The sequence below is a fragment of the Bacillus rossius genome, chromosome 16, assembly GCF_032445375.1.
Source record: "Bacillus rossius redtenbacheri isolate Brsri chromosome 16, Brsri_v3, whole genome shotgun sequence".
Classification (NCBI taxonomy): domain Eukaryota; kingdom Metazoa; phylum Arthropoda; class Insecta; order Phasmatodea; family Bacillidae; genus Bacillus; species Bacillus rossius.
In genome coordinates, this window is record NC_086343.1 from 27,590,129 (window position 1) to 27,616,561 (window position 26,433).

A 26,433-nucleotide genomic window follows, 5' to 3' on the forward strand; every position below is an offset into this window, starting at 1 on the left:
ACACACCCATCAGTAATCACATTCATGCCCAATACAATCAAGTTCAAGCAAAATACTAGATTCTACAAAATAATACAATAATGAGCTAATACAACCACTTAATATTTATAAAGGGAAAAAAATATATATATAGGTTTAGTATTTATATTCACTTTAAGTACTTTACAAAATGTTTAACATGTTATTACATGAACAAAATTAACTACATGAGCGTGATTTATTGTACGAAAAACTGATAAAATATTTCAGACGTTTCATTAAGTATCTTTGCATAGTGAATGAATACTACTTTGTAATTTCTTAAATGTATGTCTAGATCAGTAATGACTATGGAAAATTTGTGAACACTTGGCAGCACCGCAAAGAAAAACGCACGGGCAACCGGTGGCACTCACCACCAGGATATTTGATGTGGACAACATTGCTTTCAACAAAAGTAGCAGACCAGTTAACGTTGCACGGTTATCCACAGAACGTTTCCAAGCCACAAAGCCACAAGGGTGAAACTGGGCACTAACCCAGAGATGAGAGGTTGGGATACGAACCATATTCTAACCGAGAATACCCTCCAACCTCATTTGATTCACACGATGTAATTTCTTACACACACATAAAATAGAATATAACAACAATATTATTTTTATCAGTTACTTAATTTTTTTTTCTTTCCAAAACAGAAATAGCTGAAAATTACAACTTTTTATCAATTCCATTTCATTATAAGGGGAAAAAAGGAAAGGCACTCACTTTAGCATATAAGGTGTTGTATGTTTCAATGGCATAGTGGACTGATGGCAGCTTCCCCAGCTCACGAAACTCACCAATAATTTCCGAGAGAATCTCTTCTAGTTCCTTACCTACAAAAAACGAAACATGATTACATTTATGGTGCAAATTAAGGGGTTTTTCTTAGACTCAGCTGCCTGTGGTTACTAGAAGGACATTAATTTTGTGTTCGGAAAAGAGCTACTTCTCTGGCATGAATGTAGCTAGACAGCAGTTTAATGACATCAAAGCTCAACATCTATTTCATTTTTGAATGAGAAAGTTTAAACCAATGACCAACATTTGAGACTTAACTAAATAAAACAAAAAAAAACACTCATTCAATAACAAATTTTTGGAACTTTCATTAACTTTTCTACAACTAGTAATTCTAACAAGCACAGAAAATAAAACTGATCTGACACAGAAAAGGTAACAATTTTCTGGAACTACAAACTGCATCTGCAACTGACATAGCAAGCTTCTAAAAGTATTTTCTCTGCATTAAGCAGGGATAATTTTGTTCACATGATTCTGTGTTTAAGGTTCGTTGGTTCTACGGAGAGTTTAAAACACTATCTGCATTAACCAGCCCCTCTGAAGAAGGCAGTCAAACTAAAGGAACAGCTAAATTATTCAGAGGTGGAGATTCAAATACTTATTCAAATAAGAAAGTACTACATTAGTTAAAAAATTAAAAATTAAAATACAAACAGGCTTCTTCTATTTCCATGTATTTTTCCAATGTATTTTGCATGTGTGAAAAAGACTGTGCTATTGATTTGGTATGAATTAAAATAAAAACATATATGTCTACTTCTATTCAGAATGCACATCTTTCAATACAATAACAACCTTAAGTCATACTCATGCAAACCACATCAATCCCCAAAAAAAAAAAAACTGCCTTTTTGGGACTTTTCATTTTGTAAAAGGAAATTTTATTACCAAACATTGTGTTGTGTGGTCACACTGGCCGGAAGTGAAAAGAAGTGTGTGATTCAGTGTAATGAGATGGCCAACAAATAGTGGCTGTATGCGCACGTGGTCCTCAAGAATTTTTGTATAATTTGAACATGACTTTGTGCAACAACCGTCTGTAAATTCTCACTCTGGCTTGCTGGTACTTAAATATAATAAATAAACAATTATATTGTTTACAATGACATATACAGTGGAGCATCGACTATCTAAAACAATTTGGAACTGGAGGTGTCCGGATAACTGATTTTTCAGATACCTGATGATTTCCAAAAAAAAAAATTTGTACCAGTGGCATACAGACAATACATATGAAAAAAACACTGATATTAAACACAAAACTGTTTATAATTTGTATCACACATCTTACAAACATAAACCTTATATAAAATATTAATGAACATCAAAGAAAGCCTACAATTTGAGAAAATAAGTGCAAAATTGTATTTTGCTTCAGAGCTGGAACTCTGTTTTTTGCTAAATCTCGCACTAGTGCCGCTAGTGGAACTATGTGGCACAAAAATTGTTATTTGCCGACTGGAACTCTTTCGGTTAACCGATCATTCAGTTGATCAGTATTCAGATAATCAATGCTCTACTGTAAAAATATATATAAGGTTTGCATTAAAATTAATGTTTTATAAAAAAGAAACTACTCAAAGCCTATTATTATGCAGGAAGAAAAAGTAAAAAAACCATTAGTTATTAGAATGCTTAGGTTCTAAGATATTACAAAATTCCTCACCAAAGGGGACAAGAGAAAAGTACTTCTCCTTGACGAACTCAAATATCAGTTTGGAGTACTTCCTGATGTTTGTGATGATATCGTTCTTATTGATGTCACGGTATATCCTGTCAATGTCCTGGGTGAGGTTCGCAAACTGGTTGTAGTAGTATGAATCTACTATGTCGAGCTTCCGCTCGTACAGGAACGCTAAGCAACAGAAACAACACATACAGTGATCAACACCTTTAACAAACAATTTGTTCATTTTCATTGTTTTTTTTTTCTAACAAAACTTAGTATAAAGGAAGATAAAAATTTTTATTGGTTTCATTACCAAAAACTTCAACTTTGCAAAAAGAACCATCATTTCATTTCTAGTAGGCCTGTGCGATAATTCAAATTTTTGAATACGAATAACAAACTATTCATATTCAATTTGACAACGAGTGCTAACGCTTTGAGACAACGAATATTTGACATAGCATATCTCATGAGTTTATCATATACCAAGGTCACTGTTAAAGTCATTTCTGCGGTATTAAAGCCCTTTTTTGTTGTTTTAATTGGAATTCATAATCAAAACACAAACAATAAGTGGCATTTTAAACATGCAAAAAGTATTCAATTTTTTTTATTACTGTCTCGCTAACCAGTAATTGAAAATTCTCGTGAACAATTAAAAACACGGCATACTTGTAATTTTGTCACACGCACCAGATTTGGTAAAAAAAATAAACAAACATAAACAACTATGGACTACAACACGACAAAACATGAACACTCCATTGCGATGGCCATTAACAAAAGTAAATTTCATTGTTTCGACAGTGTATAAATCGATTAGTCACAAAAAATGTATCACTATGTGAGACAGTAGTAGTTTACTTGTTGTATGTGTCTATGATGAAACTCTAAAATATATATTTTTTAGAGGTCTTCGGGTAGTGGATTTTTAAGCCGGGTCGGGTCGGGTCGGGTAATTGCACAAAAAATTTGGGGTCGGGTCGGGTCGGGTATTGTCTTTCTAACATACCTGATGAAACTGGAAATTGTTATTGCAAAATGTTTTTACTGTATCTTAAATACACTTTAAAAAATTAATAAATATAAGTTAAAACATTAAATCAACATGAATTTTTTTTATGCAATTCACATAAAAAACAACCCTATCAAACAGTTTTTACTTAGCCTAATTTTTGATTTTGATGCAAAAAACCCAGTTCTTCTACATCTACATGTTCTGCTGACAGCCGTTCCTGCCTGTGTGTCACAACATTGCTAGCACTTGAGAACACACGCTCACTGGATACTTCTGTGGCAGGTATTCCCACATAATGATTTGCTGTTTTGGCGATGCTTGGAAAACGGCTTATTGTAGTTAAAAGGTTAAAATGTTATTTTAGCATTTAAAAACGTGTTCAAATCAGCATTACAGTAAAACCTCGCTCGTACGGTCCCCGGTTCGCACGTACAGATTTTCGAAGGAAAAAAAATATTAAATATGAAAAATTGTAAGAACATTAGAGTTAGGTAATTAAAATACAGTCGCAACCTGCAGCGTTCAGAACAAATAGGGGCTACATTACACATACGCGTTGCGCCACACTAAAAATATTTTTTAAAAAAAAGGGCGGCAAATTGATGGAAATTATTATCGTCAATAGCGCGCCGTGCGCGGAGAAAGGTCGTTGTACTCGATCAGCTGTTGTTACGGCGCGGCGTGGCCGCCGGCTGGCTCTCTGTTCTCTGAGCTGCGCATGCGCAGTACGCTCCGCCCAGACCTGTGACCTTTTATCAGCAGCCAGCCAATAAAAGCGAGCTTAGCGGAAAAAAATACAAGCTCCACCTCCCGTGTACCAGTTTTGCCCAGTTCTAATACCAGTTTATTGGTATACGCACCAGTTTTCTCGCTGCCGTGACAAATTCAAGTTAACGTTCATCTTGAATTCTTGATACCAATAATTAATTATTTACAATCCCCAGAAATAAATGGTTAGTTTAAAAAATATGTGTCAACTGTACAATATTTCCGAAATTATAAAATACGTATAAAACAGTTACCAAGACTCCGCTCATTTTATCTTGTGAAGTTTATGTCTCACGTTACGTTTTTCACGATTTTTTAGGCCTACTAGCTAATTTTATCTAGACTTAAAAGTACCCACGTTTTTTTTTTTTTTATTTGACCAAATATATTGTGTTAGTTATTTTTTTATTGATATAAAAAAATATAAACACGGGGCTTAAGACAATGCCTTCAGTGTCAAGTTATTTTATTTTTTACGTTTGATTAGCTCAAGTGTTGTTACTGCATGAATAGGATATAATTTCGATCGAAAATACATCAGCATAATATATAGACACGGCAGGTCATTTCCCGTGGCAGCAGGACACGGCAACGGCAAGTTAACCAAGATTTAATTTTTTTTTTCTTTATTAGACGTCCGACCCGGAAATTTTCAGGTATAAAAAGTGCCCGACCCGAGCCACGGGTAATTTAACTACCCGAAAAATACCCGGAAAGACGGGTACCTGCCGACCTCTAATATTTTTAAAAAATTAAATAATAGTTTAAGATTCCAGATGAAATTAGCAGAATTGTGTTTATAATACAATTTACCTGGTTGTGTTAACAACGAAAACTCGTGAATAACTTGGGTTTAAAATTTAAATATGAGATTTAATCAAGAATTTAGGAATACAGCATTTTAAGAAAAGATTAATTTTTTTTTTGTGAAATGAATCCCACTGCATTTCATGGTATTTTTTGGTTTGCAAAAATTTTCTGGATCAAAATCAACCTGGTTCTGGAAAATAAGGTGAATTCAAACTGAAAGGTTACATGGTGAAGTTAAGATAGGTTACTTGCATAATTAAAATCACTATGTTTTAATTCATATTTTAAATATTTTAACATACATTTTCCATATAATTATTGTAGCTGACTTACCCTAACCAACTTTTCACTTTAGTGTTGTGTCTAATTTTCCAGAAGTTGTTACATAATGTAAAAAAATTTTTGTGGGGTTTTTAAATATTTTTCTTATTGTTTAAATTCAATATTCTTATTCACGAATAGTTTGGTATTTGTATTTGATTCAAACTAAAAATCTGATTTTCACACAGGCCTTATTTCTAGTCTTTGTCAGTAAAGTCTATGTATTGCAATGTTTCTAGCAGTGACAATATTAGCAAGTATTAGCCACAGTTATTTTAATGTTCACAGTCACAGATGATTCATACAAAGAATAACTCATGGTATACACTTTACTGATCACAAACTAACAGAAACCTCCAAAATCTTTATAAGATTTAGGGCATGTTAAGAAAAATTTGATAAGGAACACTTTTTAGAAATTTAAAACATCAATATCAAATAATCTGTAAAAGACAAACTCAAGAAAGCCCACAAATAAAATTAACAGGAGGTAAATAAAATAAAATAAACATTTCAAAGAGGGAGACAAAGATTTTAAATAAGGATTCTTGAAATGTTGCATAAAACAGGAAATTCTGAAAATTAGAAAATCAGCTTGAAACTTAACTAAGGTAATAATTTTCAAAAATAACTAGAAAATACCACAAACCACATGCTGCAAAAGAACACTACCTAATCAAGGTTTGACCAAACATGGCTATGCATACTGGCTTAAAGCAAAGGGACCTCCAAAATTATAGATGGCTCGAAACAACTTGCACAAGTAAGTGCAAAAAAAATTAGTCAAGCTGGAGAGAGGAAAATACTCTCGATCCACATCACATACACATGACACATCAGCGATACTGGTTCCAGAGGCCCCTTACAACTACGGGAATAGAATCATCAGCATACTATACAGAAAACTGCAGAACTTAAGATAACCACTCCATACTCTGAAGGATGAAGAACTTCACACAACCAGATAAACTTTAGTGTGGGAAATACTTGGGTGATGAATGATCGAATGCTCAACGTCATTCAAAATGATCAGGGGCAAGAAAATGGGTATGGAACATTAACGGGATGAACAAGTGTGATAAAACTGCAAACAGGAACATCCCCCAACACTGCAACGTCCACCATGCTTTGAACTTGCGAAAATCCTGATTTCGTCCCGCCGCGGGGATCAAACCCAGTTCGGCAGGGACGTTTCAGTAAGATCAAACGTTTTGAAAACTACGGCATGTTTGCCCACCCGTGATCTCTTTGCTGGCATTCCAGGCGAGCGCCTCGAGGTAGTGGATGGCGTGGATGAACGTCGGTTCGACAGTCTCCAGGAACGTGTTCCAGTGTTCCTGGAGAGCCTTCGACATGGTGCTCCAAAAGTCCTCCAGCTGCTTCACGAACGACAGGTGGATGTCCTTCACGAACTAGACACAACAACAACAACAACACTACCATCAAACCTCATCTCAAGCTACCTTTCAAGGATCTCTCGCTCTAAAGTAAGGCTGTTCCGACATTGATACAGATACCAGATATTGCTGATATTGGCCTAGGTATCGACAAACACATCAGAAGTATTAAAAATATATACACAGAACTTTAAATTTTTGAAGGAAAAAAAAAACCCTGCTATGTGTATTTGTAAAAGTTTTTTTTAAATATTTTTATTTTTAATGAAATATTTTAAATAGATTTTTAAAGACAAATCTCAAAAAAATGATGACTTAGACAAAGTTTAAATACATAGCCTATAAATAGAAATAAATATGTTTACCTACCTAATAAATAAGTGATACCGAATTTTCAGTAAACTTGGTTAGATTAAGAAAGAAAAATGACTTTCTCAAACACACACACACAAACACACACACACACACAAACACACACACACAAACACACACACACACACAAACACAGAGAGATATATATACAGTGTTGTTAAGTAACGAATTACAAGTAATCGGATTACTTGTAACGATTACTTTTCAAGTAATTTATACTTGTAACGAATTACATTTTAAAAATGTAATTCGTACTTGTAATCGGAAAACATAACATTAATTGTAATCGATACATTAAAGTAATCGATACTTTATATTTACTTGCCGTTACTTTTATTCTCGGAACGTATAATGAATACAATAAAGAACAAGAAGATCATACACTTTTGTATTAGTAAAGTTTATAATTTTACGCTTGTAGTGCTATGATCGTGTTTGGAGTGTGTATAGTGTACATAGGTATTTAAGTATTTTTGCTGACGTTACGTGTGCAACAAATTTGAGACTGAACATTCGAACATTTGAATTCCCGCGCTGCACAAGTAGCAGCGCCACCCCTTCACAGTTGGCCACCATGGTTCCAGATTTGGCAACGCTGCCAAGGTTGGCAGCGCGTCGGACTTCCGTCAGGAAGTCAGTTCATCGTGTGCTTTCGTGATGGTAAGTGTGGCTATCGGGCCCGCTCACCATTGTTTTTCGTCTCGTAACGCAATCCGTTGCAATCGTTGTTTGTACAGTCAATTATTTTCGCGTGATGCGAACATTTTGGTCCTCCGGGCCGGATCTATTTGTGCCGGCGTCGCTTTCGTTGTTTCGGCGTGTCGTGTGCCGCGTGGTGAACGTTTTTGTGTGTAGGGCAAATTTCTTGGGTATGTAATTTTCTCTAACCTTTTGTGCTTCGTTGAACGTTGAGTTTGTCTCCGCTGTAGTTACTCGTGCGTCACCGAGGTAACATTTACCGGCATACTTCTCACGTGGTGGTGTTTTAAGTTATGTGTTGAGTCACTGTACTACGTGACTATTTACTATGGCGGATAAACGGTCAGCGCTGATACGCGTGCGCATCGCAGAGAGTCGCCTGAAGCGGGCATTTGACCTTTCTCAAAGCGCGCGTGAGGACCCCTCGCAAAGAAACTTATTTCTTGCAACAGTGCGCGACTTGGAAAACATAAAGGAGCAGTTCGAAACTGACTGCGTCGCGGTGGAAGCAGCCATCGGCGAAACAGATGTGGACGTAGCTGAGCACGCTTCTCGCATGGAAGCTTTCGATGATAAATACTTCCAAATCAGGGCCGTTGTAGCCGGCATAGAGGACTCAAAGGTACAGCCCTCCAGCCAACCACAGTCTCAGGTGAGCAAACCACGTGTGGCCCTGCCGAAGATATCACTTCCAAGTTTTGATGGTAGTCCACAGCAATGGCCCAACTTTTTGAACTTGTTCAGTACACTTATCACCAATAATAGTGAGCTTTCCCCTGTAGAAAAGTTAGCCTATCTGAGATCTGCCCTCAGTGGAGAGCCGTTAGGGATGATCAGTTCCTTGACTATGTCCAATGCTAACTTTGATGTGGCCTGGAAGCTACTCACAGGGCGGTATGAAAATAAGCGACTTGTCGTGGCTATACACGTAGATGCACTCTTGCACGCACCAGCTGTTACCTCTGACTCACCTAAAGCACTACGCCAATTGTTGACAAACATCACTGAGAGCATTTCTGCCCTGACGGCACTGGATGTGCCAGTGACTCAGTGGGACTTGATCCTGCTTCCTATCCTATGCAAGCGCTTAGATTCTTTTCTTCAGACACAGTGGGAAATGTCGCTTACTAATGAGTTACCTACAGTGAGTGATTTCGTAAAGTTTTTGGAAAAGCACTGTCGCGCTCAGGAGGCTGTTGCTCAGTCACGTGGCAAGTCGTCAGGACTGCAGCCGCCCATGAGAAAATCTTCTCCACCATTCGCTGGCTGGAAGCAATCTCGTGGTCAAGCGCTGAATAGTTTAGTCAGCTCCTCACAGACCTGCGGTCTGTGTGGTGGCCCACATGCTCTTGTAAAATGCAGTAAGTTTAATCAAAGTGACCCTAAAGATAGGTATACCATTGTGAAAAGACAGGATCTGTGCTTGAATTGTCTTTCGCCTGCACATCGAGCCAAAGGTTGTCCATCGTCAGCATGTCGTCATTGTGGAGCTCGCCACCATACTTTGTTACATTTTAAGCAGCAACCACCCGAAGGCAGCTGTGCATCTCCAGAAGGCTTCAATGCTTTGTCAACAGAAGCTAATTCTGCGACAGTTGCCGTTACCGCCGCAGCCCCGAGCTGTTCTAAGACTGTCCTGTTGTCAACTGCTCAGGTAAACATCCTCGACCGCACTGGTACACCATTTGTTGTTCGGGCACTGCTTGACACTGCTAGCCAAGCTAGCTTCATTTCAGAGAAGTGTGTTCAGAACCTGCGGTTAACAAAAAGGGGGGCGCATTTGCCCATACAGGGCTTATCCAACACCCCTGTCAATGTGGCCAAATCCTATGTTTCAGTTGTTATCACACCAGTTGGCATCTTAGCGTCTCAGTTTGCGCTGGATGTTTTTGTGCTTCCTCGTATAACCAGTAGCGTGCCAGGTACAAAGTTGTCTGATAGGGTTCGTAAATCTGTGGCACACTTGCACCTTGCTGATCCTGCCTTTGACACTCCTGGTCCAGTCGACCTACTTATTGGTGATGACCTGGTTCCGTATTTAATGAAAGGTGGAAAGATTGATGGGTCTCCAGTGGCTCTAGACTCTGTACTAGGTTGGATCCTGATGGGGAAGGTGGAAATTGAACAGACTTCAACCAACATGACATCCCTTTGTGTTTCGCTGGTGACCTCTCATCCCCCATTACCTGATGTCATGAGAAGGTTTTGGGAGATTGAAGAATTTCCCCTTGTGAAGCATCAGTCTCCCGAGGATGTACACTGTGAAGAGCTGTTTGTGAAGTCTTACACAAGGCATGAGACCGGCCGGTACAGCGTTGCGTTACCGTTTTGTCAACCTGAGCCAGAGTTAGGGTCCTCTAGACCTCAAGCCATTAATCGTTTGCTTCGCCTGGAAAGACGTCTCAAAGGGGACCCTGCCCTCAAGCAGAAGTATTCCGAGTTTATGGAGGATTATCTCGCGATGGGCCACATGGAAAGAGTAGCTGAGACAGAAATGGACTGTGCCCATGCCTTCTATATACCTCACCACGCTGTCGTGAAACCAGACAGCTCCACTACAAAGGTGCGCGTTGTTTTTGATGCATCAGCCAAGAGTTCCACAGGTGTGTCGCTTAATGATACTTTGTTAACAGGGCCAAAATTGCAGCAAGATATTTTTAATCTACTATTGAGCTTTCGTTTACATGTTGTAGTTTTCACGGCAGACGTAAAACAAATGTATCGCCAGATCCATGTCCATCGTCATCATCAGGATTATCAACGTATTGTGTGGCGCTCTAGTGACGCAGCTCCAGTCCAGGACTACAGGCTGAAAACTGTGACCTATGGAGTGTCTTCAGCCCCATTCTTGGCACTCCGCACTCTTAAGCAGCTGGCTGAAGATGAGAGAGAACAATTTCCCACTGCCTCTCGAGTGTTGTTGTCGGATGTGTATGTGGACGATGTTGTTACGGGTGCGCCGTCTGTGGACTCTGCAGTGGCCATGCAGCAAGAGCTCATCAAGCTTTTAGCGAAAGGGGGATTTCAACTCCGAAAATTCATGAGCAAACATCCGACACTCCTGAATTGGCTTCCTGCTGAGGATATTGAAACCCTCCAACCGTTAGCCTTGGATCAGGACAGCTGCACTGTAATCAAGGTACTGGGACTACAGTGGAACCCCACCTCCGACACATATTCATACAAGGTCCGAGCCAGCGCCTGCCCTGCGACAAAAAGGACAATTTTATCGAATGTGGCAAGGATTTTCGATCCTCTCGGTTGGTTGACACCTATCAGCATGTTTGCAAAATGTCTCATTCAAGTCCTTTGGGTTCAAAATCTCGACTGGGATGCAAAACCACCACCAAACATATTAGACAGCTGGAACAAGTTCAACAGCCAGCTCCCTCTTCTGTCTGCACTCAACATCTCTCGCCTTGTCAGGGGAAAACAGGGCTGTTCCTATCAACTTCATGGATTTTCAGACAGTTCAGAATTGGGTTATGCAGCAAGTGTCTACCTTCGTGTGGTTGATGTTGATGGGACAATCACGGTACACCTGCTCGCTGGCAAATCTAAAGTAGCCCCTGTCAAGGCCCAGTCTCTACCTCGGTTGGAGTTGTGTGGAGCTCTTCTCTTGTCTCGGTTGCTTCGTCACATGATAAATGTGCATGGAATGGAACTTGAATTCACCTCCATTGTTGCCTGGACTGATTCACAAGTAGCCCTAGCGTGGATCCACTCTTCATCTCATGAGTTAAAAACATTTGTGGCAAATAGGGTTAGTGAGATTCAGGACCTGACCCCTTCAAGTTGGTGGAGGCACGTGCGTTCAGAACACAACCCTGCTGACTGTGGCTCACGTGGATTGTTACCTGCCCAGATACTTGACCACCACCTTTGGTGGACAGGCCCTGCATGGTTGACGTTACCTGCAGATGAATGGCCTGCAAGTGCTTCGTGTAGTGACATTTCCGATTTGGTCCAACAGGAGAAGAAGTCGTTGGCATTGGCAACTATTCTGTATACTGAAGACATTGATTCACTGGTCGAACGTTTCAGCAGTCTAATGAAGTTACTGAGAGTGACAGCCTATATTCTGCGTTTTGTTGCTAATTGTCGTCACTCACAAAGTGCTCGTGAATCAGGGACCCCGTGGCCTCTTTGAGAAAGAATAAGCGAACCTCACCACAGATACGGAAGCTTCATCCTTTCCTCGACTCTGATGGGTTTCTTAGGGTGGGTGGCAGGCTTGACCAGTTGAAGCTACCGTTTCAACACAAACACCCGGCCTTGCTTCCTAAATCAAACCCCTTGACGAGCAGGATTATACAACACTATCACAATGTCAATCAACATCCCGGGATACAAGAACTTCAAAGTATTCTTAGAGAGAAATTTTGGATTCTCTCAGATAAGCAGGCAATCACCAGCTGTGTTCACCGCTGCTTGAAGTGTTTCAAGGCACAGCCACCCACTTTTACACCCCTCATGGGAAGTCTCCCGGCCATGAGAGTTCAGCAAGTGAAACCATTTTCGAAGGCCGGCGTGGATTACGCTGGCCCCTTTTTCATAAAACTGGCTCGTGTGCGCAAAGTCACTCTGTTGAAGGCCTATCTGTGTATATTTGTATGTTGTACCACTAAGGCGGTTCATGTGGAGTTGGCGTCTGACCTGTCGACTGAGGTGTTCCTTGCTGCATACAAACGTTTCATCGCCCGCAGAGGGAGATCCTCTGACCTCTATAGCGATTGCGGGACGAACTTTGTTGGAGCCCACAACCAGCTGACAGAACTGCAACGCATGTTGTCATCCTCATCGCATCAGCAGACCATAGTGGATTGTTTAGCTCCTTTTGGAGTGAGGTGGCACTTCAACCCTCCAGCCGCTCCTCATTTCGGAGGCTTGTGGGAGGCTGCAGTTAAGGCGTTCAAGTCACATTTAAATCGGGTCATTGGTGAACAGATTCTCAGCTTTGAGGAGCTCTACACGGTCGTGGTCCAAGTGGAGGCCATACTGAATTCTAGGCCACTCTGTCCATTAAGTTCCGATCCCAATGATCTGCGTGCTCTCACCCCAGGACACTTCTTGACCATGGAGCCGCTGGTGTCGCATCCTGAACCCGAATTGGAACAGGTACAACTTAACAGACTGCAGCGTTGGCAACTAGTATCGCGGTTGCATCAGGACTTTTGGCACCGGTGGCACCGCGAATATCTGCACACACTGCAGCAGCGTTCGAAGTGGCAAGATCAAACGATAGCTATCACACCAAACCAATTGGTGTTGATAAAGGAAGATAGAGTACCTCCCCTGCAATGGAAGTTGGGACGCGTCCTGCATCTTCATCCTGGATCTGATGGTGTGCCTAGGGTCGCTACAGTGCGTACCACCTCTGGGAGTCTAAAACGCCCTGTAGTGAAGTTGTGCCCATTGCCTCTTGAGTAGTGTTGAAATGGGTCATTTCAAGGTGGGCGGAATGTTTGGAGTGTGTATAGTGTACATAAGTATTTAAGTATTTTTGCTGACGTTACGTGTGCAACAAATTTGAGACTGAACATTCGAACATTTGAATTCCCGCGCTGCACAAGTAGCAGCGCCACCCCTTCACAGTTGGCCACCATGGTTCCAGATTTGGCAACGCTGCCAAGGTTGGCAGCGCGTCGGACTTCCGTCAGGAAGTCAGTTCATCGTGTGCTTTCGTGATGGTAAGTGTGGCTATCGGGCCCGCTCACCATTGTTTTTCGTCTCGTAACGCAATCCGTTGCAATCGTTGTTTGTACAGTCAATTATTTTCGCGTGATGCGAACAGATCATATGCACAACATCTATGATCAAAAATGAAGATCCATAGTGACTTGCAGTGTCTCCAACATTACCCTATCCTAAAATCTCAATTTGAAAAATTTAACACATCGCTGCCGTCAAGTTGAGCGTCTTTTTAGTATTGGTAAATATGTTTTTGCCATCAAGAGAGGGAATCTATGTGATGAGAACTTTAAAATGCAAATTTTTTGTAAGGTCAATTCCACTACTTGTATGAAGTCTTTTGATGTTATTCAAGCAAGTTTGTCCTGAAATATTATTCATTTAATTAAAGATAATAAATTTATCAATACATTAAATCATTTTTTTAACAAAACATATTTGTATGTATGTTTATTATTAATGTAACAAAGTGTAAAAAAAAATTGAATCGTAAGTCAGTTTTAAAATGGTAGCGGAAAGAAATTGTAATTGTAATTCTCATTTTACTGATTACTTCTATGTAAAGTAATTTTTACTTGTAATTAGTTACATTATCACCACAGTAATTGTAATTGAGCCCAATTATTTTTTCCGAGTACTTTTAACAACACTGTATATATATATTTGTGTTTCAATTGTTTTTTTCTTTTAGTATGGCTAGAGGTGAATAGTAATTAAACTGAAAAACAGCGAAATTGAAATCGCTACACAAAATGCAGCAAAATTCAATTCAATTACCTCATTTTGTCTATTAAAATAGAGTTCAGTGCATAAATATTAAGTTTATGTTTTTATTTGAAAAATTAAAATGTATGCACTAAAAATATGTATATACAGTAGAACCCAGTTATAATGTTTTTCAAGGGAGCACAAGAAAAAAACATTATAAGCAGGAAAACGTTATAAGCAGGAAATCTCAATTTAGCACTAAACAATGTTCGAGCTTTGTAGTAATGGACTCACCAAGCTACGTAAACAACTTTAATGTTAAAACCAAAGATAGTATACTTGATACATGTATTTTCTGAAACAAACCAACAATTTTTCAACTTCATCTTGTTCCCTAGTTAAGTTTTGTTTGTCTTTAAAGATACACTTTCACATTATTTGTAAAATTGTCTCACAATTCATGATGACAACATTAAGAGTGAGAACGTCTACTCCTTCGCCACCTGAAAATGTTTAATTTTGTTTTTCCTACGTATCAATGAAAAAAAAAAAATTATTTGTAAGCAATAGAAAACAGTTATGCCCTCGCTCAATGGTTGGCAACTTAAATATCGTAGGACTATGTACGTGCATCTGAATACCCACTGGAATGGCAAGGAAGAGAAGAGTTGACTAAGGGTGCCAACTGACACGTAACTATGAACATTGTGTACCTTCAGTATATTGCATAAAATTGTATTTTAACAAACTTCATGTATTGTATGGCAGTGATTGTAAACATAAACATACATAAAGGAAACTTTTTATCGTAAGTGTTGGAATAATTTGGTTCTAAAACATTTTTTCCCCATTTATTGAATGTTACAAAGCAAACATTATAAGCAGGAAATTACACTATTTATGAACGTTATATGCAGGAAATAAATACATTGTCCTTATGGGGGGAAAATTGGGACTTTAAAAATATGACATTATAAGCAGGATGTGGCTGCCTGGGCAGCTGTGGCTGGGCTGACGTGAAGTTGCCCGCCCCTGGGGGCGCATGCGCCCCTGGCTAATAATAACCCAGGAGCTCCCAACTTAAATGCGGGCCGCAAGGCCCAAGCACCCAACTCCACCAAGGTTAATTTTTCAGCCCCTCCAACTCTTCTTACCTGGACCATTCTTCCTCTTGTCCAGTAGTTACCTGCTTGCGTAATGCATGTTATTTGATCCCCGCATGAACCGGCCCAGGGTTTTCCCTGTGTCTATGCAGGTTTTACCTGGGTCACATTAGCTAGCTTTTAAGCTAGGCGACCAATGGGGCGTCAGTCATGGTGCCAATTGCAGCCATGGCTGGCCAGTAAACCCCAATAAGCACACGATGCACGCGCCCTTGTCCTGCATGGTTAAAAACCCGCATGGTAGAGTGTATAGGCTTCGGCCTGAGACACACTTAGGTCCTCCCCTAACCTGGACCCTCCCCTACACACTTAGAATTAACTTAGGCTAGGAAAATCAAAAAAAAAAAAAAAAAATAAGCAGGAAAACATTATATGCAGGAACATTATAACAGGGTTCTACTGTATTTAGTGTCTATGCATGGTATTTTTCAAAGTAATGTATATGAAAGCTGTCTAGCTGATACCACACAGACATTGATACAGGCATTTGATTTAGTACATATTAGTAGACAATTTTGTTATTTTTTCCTTATACCAGTAAGCAATTTGAAAAAATTAAAAAATTAATAATTATTTATTAAAAATTAAATATTTCAATTATTCCACATTTTCAATATTTCAAATAGTCCAAATTTTTAATTGCATTCACTTTCGTTGCACTACTGTTTCCTAACAGTAGTGACAGAGCTTTCTTTGGTTTTTAGTTGTATGTTAAAAATGCTAGATTGAGTGCGTGTGCCATTGTAAATACGTAGTTTTAAATTTGAATTGCTGGGCGAGGTACATTTTCGATCACATGAATGAATTCATTTAATTTATAGTGCAATGTTTTCTTTGAAAACTGTTCATTAACAACAATATTGGCACACGGACACCAATAACCAAGAATAAAATTGGGATATAGGAAATAATAATTTCCCGCCCAATGTTTTAAGAAAAATCAGGACCCTCTCAAAATCCAAACAGAATAGTTAGTATAAATAACATTCATTATTAATTATCAAAACTGTTGACTTTTTCCAGGTGAATTATAATGAGATTAAACAATTTAACAATATTGTAATTTTTGTCTCCTCATGAGTCACATTTCCGCAGCAGAAACTCAAATCATTTATGTAGTACAGTAGAATCCCGCCAATGCGATCCCCCTCTGATGCGTTCATTCCGTTTATACGACCGTTTTTTGAAAAACAGTGAAAAATTTGAGCAGAGAAAGTCGAAAATTTGAGTAAAATTGGCTGAAAAACAAGTCTGTTACACTTTGTTGGGCGCTATGTGTTCACGTTTATCTTGGCGAGCACTGTACTGCAAGCAAGCAGGCATACAAACGACGGCTAAAAATATATACCACCCCTCTAGACTGTCCACGCTAGCCAATACCGGTAATCTGCGCGCATCACCTGATAACATCTATGCGCGCATCACCTGATAACATCTACGCGCGCGTCTATTGCCGTCCCGGTCCCGTGCCTTTGTCTTGCGACTGGTTAGTGTGATGTGATCTTGCCAGCTGCATCTCAGGTGTCACTGGCCACACAAAGCTGTGTTCACTGTGTTAACGACGTCGCCAGGTGTTTGGTTCTCTGCTATTTTTCTATAACATCGCTGACTTCGCACATGTGCAGCTAAACAAAAAAAATTGCGTGGACTTGCATACCCCGAAAAATGGGTTTCCGATAAATACTCGCGCTAAGTGAACTCGCGTCACGCGAGTTCGGCTATGCTAGCCGGCTGGTGGTTATTTTCGTTCAAAACTTGGCGAAGGAACTTGTGTGAATCAGGTAGAAAACATTCGGCTATAAACGAAAGATATAAGAACAATGCTATCCTGAAATGCTGTGACATGTTTTTGAAGTAGATAATCACAGCGACAGACCGACAGGATGCGCTCCCGACCTTGCCGTCAGTGATGTTTATTTTGACAGCTCAAGCAATTATCTTTTCCACGGCCCTTCACAGCGTAAAAAAAGTAAAAAAAAAATGTTGGAATGCAGACGGAAAAGTAACTATGCAGTAAAATAAATATATTTACGGCCCTGCTAAATTTTTCTATTCAATAAAATTTGAGGTATTAGTGATTTTTCAGCAGAAACTGCTGTGTGACTAATAAACAAATTGTATCATAAAAACTTATAAAGTATTTACTAACGGCGAAGGACAGTCGTATAAGCCCATAAAAATATTTATTTTACCGAGAATGGACTGTACAACCTGGCTTTCGCCGCACACGGTGTGGGAGGGGAGGAGGATGCTGACAGTTTCTCACGCAGAAGGTAAGCTACCACAGTGGCTTTTCATGCGGGCGGGTAAGATAACATGACAGGTGAGACGTCTTTTCGTGCGATAGTGGACGAGCCGAGCTCGGCTAGACAATGCCTGAGCAGCATTCACACAATGTATCGGACGATGCGGTGACACCCCGAATTCTCTATTGCGACCATTCCGTTTATAAGTCCGTTTTTTCGGAAACCGTGAGGGGTCGCATCAGCGGGATTCTACTGTAGTACCGTATTTACCAGCAAATTGGTCACATATTTTATGCCAATTTTTAGTGTAAAAAAATAAAATACTGCTACCCATATGAAATTTTGGGTTTAAAAAAATAATATTGTCCTGTGTAGTTGAATATGTGTGCAAATAACTAACCTATGTTAGTTTTTAATAAATATAACTTCACGAGTTAGTATAAATTGTTTAATCAAAATGTCTCGGCAGTCGTGCGAAGTTCTGTGGCGCAGTTATTTTATATATGACGTTACGATCGCCCAACCTGTCGTGACGCCGGCCAAAGAAGTGTCTGCTGCACCGCGAGGGCGAGGAGAGGAGAGGAAAATCTAGAAATAAACCAGCCAGAGAGGGAGCAAGAGTGCGCGTGTGCCATTGTTGCGTGCACATGAGGCTATGTGGCAGGTGTTTACATTTTCTCTCCCTCTCTTCTTTGTAAATATCACTGGCACCCACACAATTAACGTGTCTGTCTGGACAGGTGTTCATGGCGCAACTGCGTCCAATCATTACTTTTTTTGAATGAGATTTCCCACGATTTGACAGAACTGCAGCCATCGCTGGTGTTTATAAGAGCGCCGTTTATATTCCTCCAGCCTCATGGTAAACTAGTTTTTATAGACGGAACTGACACAGAGTGGCTTGCCACCTCTTCTCTCTCCCAGCAAAGGGATGGGTAGAAAAAATAAAATACAATGGATAAAAGGGAAACAAGGGTATAAAAAATAGCAGTCTTGTCTTGTTAGGAAGTGCGGGAATTGGATGGGTCGTAAATCATAAATATTGAGGAAGGGGGGGGGGGGGGGGAGAAGTCCACATGTAATTAGGAAATCTAGTGAAGACCCATACGTAGGGGCAACTCTTCTGCGGGTAAATATGGTATACACACAAATCTCTAATTCCCACTAAGCCCAACTATTTATTTACGACAAAACCCATTCAAGGAAATGCGACACCATTTTTAGCAAATAAATAGTTCAAGAGCTTGCTGACTCATTTATGTATTTTGGATGTTATGATCAAAGTTCATAAACGAAGAATAGCTCAAGAAATGTCTTACCTTGTCATACTTTTCTACGACGTCATCAAGGATTGCCGAGACATATTCTGTTGAGTCACCTTTCAGAAAACTTTTCACAAAGTCCACCACTTTCTTGTAAGTGTCTTTGATCTGAAATTAAATAATATGTGATAAAATTTAATATCTGTAACAATCCAAATACATTACACAGAATGAACAGTTACAATAAAACTGTGGACACTAATGATGAAATTTAATGTTTAAATGGCTGATAGTTAAATGTTGATTCCAACCTTAAATTATACCTAAATACTACATACAGTACTTGTTAGAATACACAAAACCTAATATTTTAAATAAGATGTAAAGCTTACTTACAGTAAAAATGAATGATTCAAAAATAATAAATTAGAAGGGCGGTAACTCCTGGTTGGATTCTTTTAAAATTACATAAGAAAAAAAAATATTTTCTATAAATTCTTGTACAGTAGAAAGAATATACAGTAAAACTTTGAGTAACCGTCACCCATTTAATCATAAAATTCTGTTACCTATCATCAAAAAATTGGTGTATCAACAAAGAGACATCTCTACTGTATAAAGCTGAAAAGTGGCTGTACTGTATGAAAGTGGATGTGACTAATCATAATCATCAGTGCACAGCAAACCCATCAAAAACCAGTCACTACTGTGTTGACATACAGTAACAGACTAAGTCGTGAGAGATTTTTGTAAAATTAAATACAATACGTATGAACTATTTACTTTCAAAGAATTTCATTTTCATTTTCATCTCAAGCCCACAGTATAACAACATTCCTGTACGTATGCATTATGAGATTTCTGCTAACCGTCTAGTTGACATCCATCACATCCTTGGTCCGGACGATAACGATTAATAAAAGATTTACTGTAAAAAAAAATCACTCACAAATAAATGTGTTCCTTACCATGAACTTAATTTCTTATATACCATCGTACATTGATTATAATAAAAACACACTTCCAAAGCTGATCTAAGTTGGTAATAAACAGGTTACATTAACAATCAATTAAACTGATATTTGAAAACTACAAATTTCTCCATTAAGAAATGGAATCAAAAGTTCAAATTTTGAAAATAAATTATGATTCTAGAATACTGTCATATTTATGCCTGAAAGTCAGATGAACCTGTATAAAAAATTAACTCAAGTATAAGTTCAAATATAAGATGAACTGAAAATCATGACATTTGATTTAAAAGAGCTCCAAAAAGGATCAAATAAAAGACCTTCAAATAAATACATATCAAATACAGTACAATAGCACATGAAAGAAGATGTTATGTTTTTATAATATTTGTAAGATATGATATTAATTTCAGTATGGTACCTACACATTAAATGTAAGAATCTATTTAATAATTATTAATTTACAGAAATGGGATGAAAGACATAGTCAACAGAAAAATATTGAACACAACCAATTTATGCTTTAAATGTTTCACAAAATATATAATTACTTTTATTAGACATGCTGATGGCAATTGCTAGAAGTGAAAAAATTCAAAAATTTCAATTATCACAGAGAATAATTTACATTCTTTAAATGAGTCATGTAATAGGGAATTTTGATTTAATGTAATTTTTTGGAATGGCATATGTCCAAAAAACTACATTTAATCAAAAAGATCTATTTAATTATTTTTTAATACACTTCAAACTAATGAATATTTGTTTGTATTCTAAGTGTAGTCAATCCTTTGCATAACAAACATGTTGTACAATACTAATGTGTACATTTCAGTATCATTATATTAATAGGCCCGATCGAGGTAAATCTAAATACCCAAAGTTTATTCCAAACAGTGCATCATAAAATCCACGACAGCTTAATTTCAGATAAAGGGATAATCTGAAATGCAGAAATTTTTGTTAAGTTGAAATCAAGGCAAACAAACAATGAAAAATGTGCAGCCTCTGCATAAAAAAAAAAACCTAAAGATTAAAAAAAGCATACTCTTTTTATGGTTGTGACTAAGAATTTATAACCATAAAAACAAAATACCATGTACACGTATTTATTCAAAAATGATTTGAAACCTATACATATTTTCAATAAAAAAAATTGTTATTCTTATCGAAATTCCGTAGCCATATTGTAAAATATTTTTTTTATTATTAATGTATTTCAATTTTATTTGAGCAATTTAAACTTGCATTCGCACAGGCCACACACACACACACACAGAGAAACTGACGTGTACGTCATTGACAGGGGACCTGGAAGCCTTCCCGCTGAACTCACGGTCTCGATGATCCAGGTGACGGAGCGATGCGCTGCCTCGCCAGACTCGCCCATCACCGCCCAGATCTCGTTCACGATCCTCGGCACGGAGTCCACGTGGCCCCTGGACAAGGACACCACCGGGTCATTTACGGGCACGACCGCACGACCGGCCAACGTACCAGCATGACGTTAACAGCCCAGAACACAGCCACCGCCAGTAAGGTTATCCCATGGCCACTGCACATCTCATGGTAAAATCAAGTTTGAAAAGTAGGAGCTGCGATTTTTACGCAAGAAAAGGCATTTCTGTTGAGGTTAGGTTTGTCATAAAAACAAAACATGTTGCATCGAAAGTACGTTAAGTTCAAAAGTACGCAAAATAAATTAATTACTCATGCACCAAAACCATATTTTATTCAATTAAAACATAAAAACGAAAACCGTGACCCAAACATGAGCTGGAACTAACGTAGTGTTCAAAGACTATCGTTGTAGTACACACTAATCACGAAAGAGTGCGAGCTATCAAGTGTTGTTTACTCGGCACGAGACATAGTGCACACGTTGCAGGCAATCGGCGAGCCATCAATATCGATATCAGACTACGTGCACGCGCTCTACATGGGCATCAACATAACCAAATATGAATGACGCCAACTAGCACTGGCTATGTTTGTATACACGTTACTCAGTGGCAACGGTCGTATTTCTGATGTTTAGCAGTAAAATCCTAACGAATAATTGATTTCAACTTTAAAAAACATAAGTTTACGAGGGAAATGAAGTTTATGGACAACATCTTACACTGGAAAAAATAATGTACAATTTATAGAGAAAACGGTGGGACCGAAACATTTGACCATATTGGACGGGAAATCATAATATGTTGGAAAATCATAAATAAATTTTTAATTACTGTATTTTTTTCCATTTTAACTACCTAACTGCCTGACAGCAACTTGAAAACTAATTGCTGTTGCACGATGCTTTGTCCTGTGATCTTTGGCAAGTTCAAGTTTACTACATACACATAGCACTCAGAAACTAACAGCAGAACCAAAACCATTATGCAATTTTTATGAGAGAATTATTTATTTTACAAATTTTGATGACATAATATAACAGTGAGACAGTTATGCAAGTGTGACAATTATGAAAACGGTAGTTCTAAGGTTTTACATTTAATAATATTTGGCAAGTAAATAATTTAAAAAATATATATATTGCAGGTTTACGTGTTACTGGATTCATGTTTATACTACATACTTTGCCTTTATTCAAAGCAATAAATAAAAATCTTACAAATTTATGGAAAGTCACCCTTGGCATTTCAACAACTGACTGCTAATCAACAAAAACAATTCCTTTCGCCTATGGCATAATATGCCATAAGGTGAAAATCACTCTGAGTAGCATCTAAAAAAAAAGCATGCTTCAAACTTGCAAAAGAGGGTTTTAACTGCCAATTTTTCTGATTGTATGAATCAAAGTGACCAGTAGGAGTAATGTAATTTGCACCTAGAGTACTATTTGTGTAATTTTATATTACATTAAAGTAACATTTACATAGCATGACTGACATTTATGGATAATGTAGTCTTAATAATTTACTAAATATGTATTTAAATGCTCAGACATTTTGTTAGCTTTTCAACATTAATACTAGTAGTGGACATAAAGGGAGAAAAAAATCTTTTAATTTTATTATTTAACTTTTTTGCTAAAAAAAAAAAAGAAACTTTTTTTTAATATAGTTATATGAAGTTGAGTGCACTAAATATAGTTTGGTTTATGCATAGGACAAATTCTCTCTTCATATAGTAAAAAAAATTTACTTAAATTATACTTTACCTTAGCGAAAACTCATCCACGAGAAAATTTAACACTTTAACCACATCTTGAATGTAAAAGTCATTTGCGTAGTACGACTCGTTGAGAAATTTCTTGAAGTCTTCCAAATCATCTACCAGGACATGTAGCTCACTAAGGAAGAAAAAAAAGGCAGTAAATATTGGGTGAAAATAATAAATAATAAAAGATAAAAACATGGAGGAAAATAATTTGTGATGTGTTCATCGATTTCGAGCACACCCCCCCACCCCCCACTCCCTTACTCACACACACACACACACTCACACACTCACACATACAGATATATGTAAAACAATACAAAATAATTTCCAATCAGAATATAGTACTGTAAAACTCTCTCAAAACGATACCAGCTAAGAAGTTTGAATAATTTTGGACTTGACCTACAAATAACCTTAATTCAACCCCTTTAAAAAAGATTTCCTGGATAAGAAAATATTTTATTTTATTTAAAATCTTAATTTGTTTATCAACATTCTTAAAGTATTTAACCAAAGTCACTTGATTGATTTAACATGCACTCGTTAACCTGATGTCGTCGAGGAAGGGCTGCATCTCCGACTTGGCGTCGAGCCAGATGTCGTTGATGGCTTCCTTGGTCTCCGACCGCACGTACACCTTCCAGTAGTTGACGGACTCGACGACGCTGGTCACGATCGCCGACAACCACTCCTCCACCAGGGACTGCGTGGACAGCACACACTTGTACCGGGTTCCACTCTCCTCCTTCAGCAAACTTCCATGAGTCTTCTCTAATCTCTCTGTCTGTTGGATTTGTAAATAGTGCCTACCCTAGATTCATATTAACTAATCCAAGTGTTTGGACGCTCCAAAATTCAAATATGGCGCCATTTTCGCCGCCATTAACTCGAGTGATCCCGGTGGCCACCAGGAAAGACTCAGTGGTTCATCTGGTACCGGCGCCATCGGACGTCCGGCTATTGTTTTTGACTTTCATGTTGTCTGCTAACAGTTTCAGTACGAAATACTGTCCTGTATTAAAATTTTATTCCTGTCTCATAAGTATATATCTGGTAAGGTATAGATATACTCTAAAATGAATTATATACATATTATCAAAACCCATTTCAACAAACATACATTACATAACATGAAAAACTGACAGTTAAATATTTTCCTGCAGAATATTCAGTTGGCACTGTAATTATTTTCACCAATGCTAAGTAACCAACACTGCTAGTCAGAAAAAAAAAAACAATGGTTAGTTTGATCAAATTTTAAAACCAAGAATATTTTTTTTTGAATACTTCAAACTAAGACACAGTTTTTTTTACCCGTTAAATTCAAATTAAGGTTTACCGGGATCCCGGGTTTCCTAGAAAAACTGGGGAACGTATCTTTCCCGGAACATCGGGCAGGAAATTACTTTTTCCAGTTTCACAACTTTATTCAGGTAGTATACATGTCTATGTACGTGTGCAGAACTTGTTTCCACAACATAGCTGGGGACCAGCAGCCCCCACTGTCGGGCCCATCTGCGTTCATAGGATGTGTACATTCCGGTATGTGGCTTCTGCCGCTGTTGCCAGCTCAGCTGCCTTCTTAGACATTTGAGACGTGTTACCTTCCCCAATACTGGCTTCTCAACTCTGGAGCTCCCTTCTTCGTGAAGGGGGCAACGAGAGGTTGAGATGCTCTTCAAGGTCTCGATGGCGACCTCGCCACAAGGCAGCCGAGTTGCTGGAGGCACCGTCAAGTAGAGAGAAGCGTGACGTAGGAAAGGCGTGGGTGGCGTGATCGAACACTAATGTGGCAAAGGTTCTCTGCCAGAGCGTGCACAAGGTTCCAATCGCAAATGACTCATCCAGACAATTTCCGGTGCAAGTTCGTTTATTGTACCCAAAACAAAGTCACCGAAACCTGGCCCCCCTGACACACACTGACAGCTACAACCATAGAGCCAAATGTTTGACGCGTAACCGGCGGGAGGCGGAACTGCCTGCACCTATCTTTGGAGACTTCCTGTCCCGCCGGCCAAAATATGCCAGAGAGAAGCATCTGTAGACAGACAAGTACGCGTCCTGAAACGGACAGTCGGCAGCAGCTACCTTTCAACTGTCGGGCATGACACGTCCGGAAACGGACAGTCGAAAACCTTTACCTGACAAGGCAGGACACCCGTAAACGAACGTTAGAATCGGCGACAGGCAGGTGGCGATGGCGGAAGTGCTGGTAGGCATTGTGACAGCTAACCTTGGACTACCAAAAATAACATACCACCTTCACCAAAACAAAACCAATTTTATTTTTTAATTTGTGGGTGGGGGGTGGGGGAGGGATGATATATTCTTCATATAACCCCCTACCCCCTTGCTTTCACCACTGGGGGTGACCTAAAGGTCTGTCGAATTGATCCATAGGGTGCAGTTGCTCGTCAAGGACTTGGAAGATTGCATGGCGCAATGTTCCTCTTCCCCCATATCTTCTGAGCTACTGCCCTCAAGTCTGAGTTTTGCTTGCGGAGGTAGAACAAATGTACCCAGTTGCAGTGGCGTAGCCAGGATTTGTGTATGGGTGGTGTTAAGAAGCATGCCCCCCCCCCCCCCCCCCCCCCCGGTATTAAAGCGGGGGGTGGTGGGGGGGTCCTCCCCCGGGAAAATTTGGATTTTAAGGTGTAAAATAGTGCTATTTTAGCAGTTTTCCGTACTTAAATTTAAATATTGTAATGGTAAAAATTTTATTAATTTTAATATGAAATTTGTTTGAGTGATGAATAAGAAATTAATTTGAGATTTGGTGCTAGGGGGGGGGGGGGGGGGGTTTGAACCCCTAAACCACCCTCCCCCCCTCTGGCTTCGCCCCTGCCCAGTTGCGGTTCGACCAATACCTTCAGCTCGCTGGTGATCTCAGGACGCCACACCATCTTGGAGGTGACCAGGTGGGAGTGGTTCAGCCGCAGGTAGAAAGAAGCATCCGAGATGCTGGCATCTTCGTAGTTCCTCCACGCATTGAAGGCTGCATTCCTCGAGTCTGGTATCTTCCCATACATTTGGAAGTTTTCGGTCGCCTCTAGAACATGAAAGCGAAAATTTGGTGGCTTGTGATATTCAAAGTACAACATTTACATGCAATATTTATCACTGTAGTGATCAGATAACATTATAAAAAAAATTCTAAATAACGAGATTAATACGTAAATCCCTTTGAACAAATATAAAACTCTAAAATTTAAAATGACACAGGGTAATCTCGTAACAGGCATTAAAATACCCACAGTTTTGTTGTATAATAATGGAAGTACATTATGCTGAAATGTAAATAAATGTAAAAGAAAATTATAGGGACATGGAAAAGCATGCTTA

General features: G+C 38.9%; 1 protein-coding gene across 2 annotated transcripts in view; it reads right to left on the bottom strand.

The window, feature by feature from the left end:
• LOC134540049 (uncharacterized) overlaps positions 1-26,433 on the bottom strand; it is a 212,193-nt gene that overhangs the window by 37,478 nt on the left and 148,282 nt on the right. For both annotated transcript variants that reach the window (XM_063382494.1, XM_063382493.1), the window contains 8 exons: positions 25,959-26,140; positions 23,640-23,794; positions 23,090-23,221; positions 21,257-21,359; positions 19,007-19,117; positions 6,649-6,823; positions 2,492-2,680; positions 748-857 (listed from right to left, as the gene is read on the bottom strand). In XM_063382494.1, the coding sequence (XP_063238564.1) occupies positions 748-857; positions 2,492-2,680; positions 6,649-6,823; positions 19,007-19,117; positions 21,257-21,359; positions 23,090-23,221; positions 23,640-23,794; positions 25,959-26,140 (1,157 nt within the window). The remainder of the gene's footprint in view (positions 1-747; positions 858-2,491; positions 2,681-6,648; positions 6,824-19,006; positions 19,118-21,256; positions 21,360-23,089; positions 23,222-23,639; positions 23,795-25,958; positions 26,141-26,433) is intronic.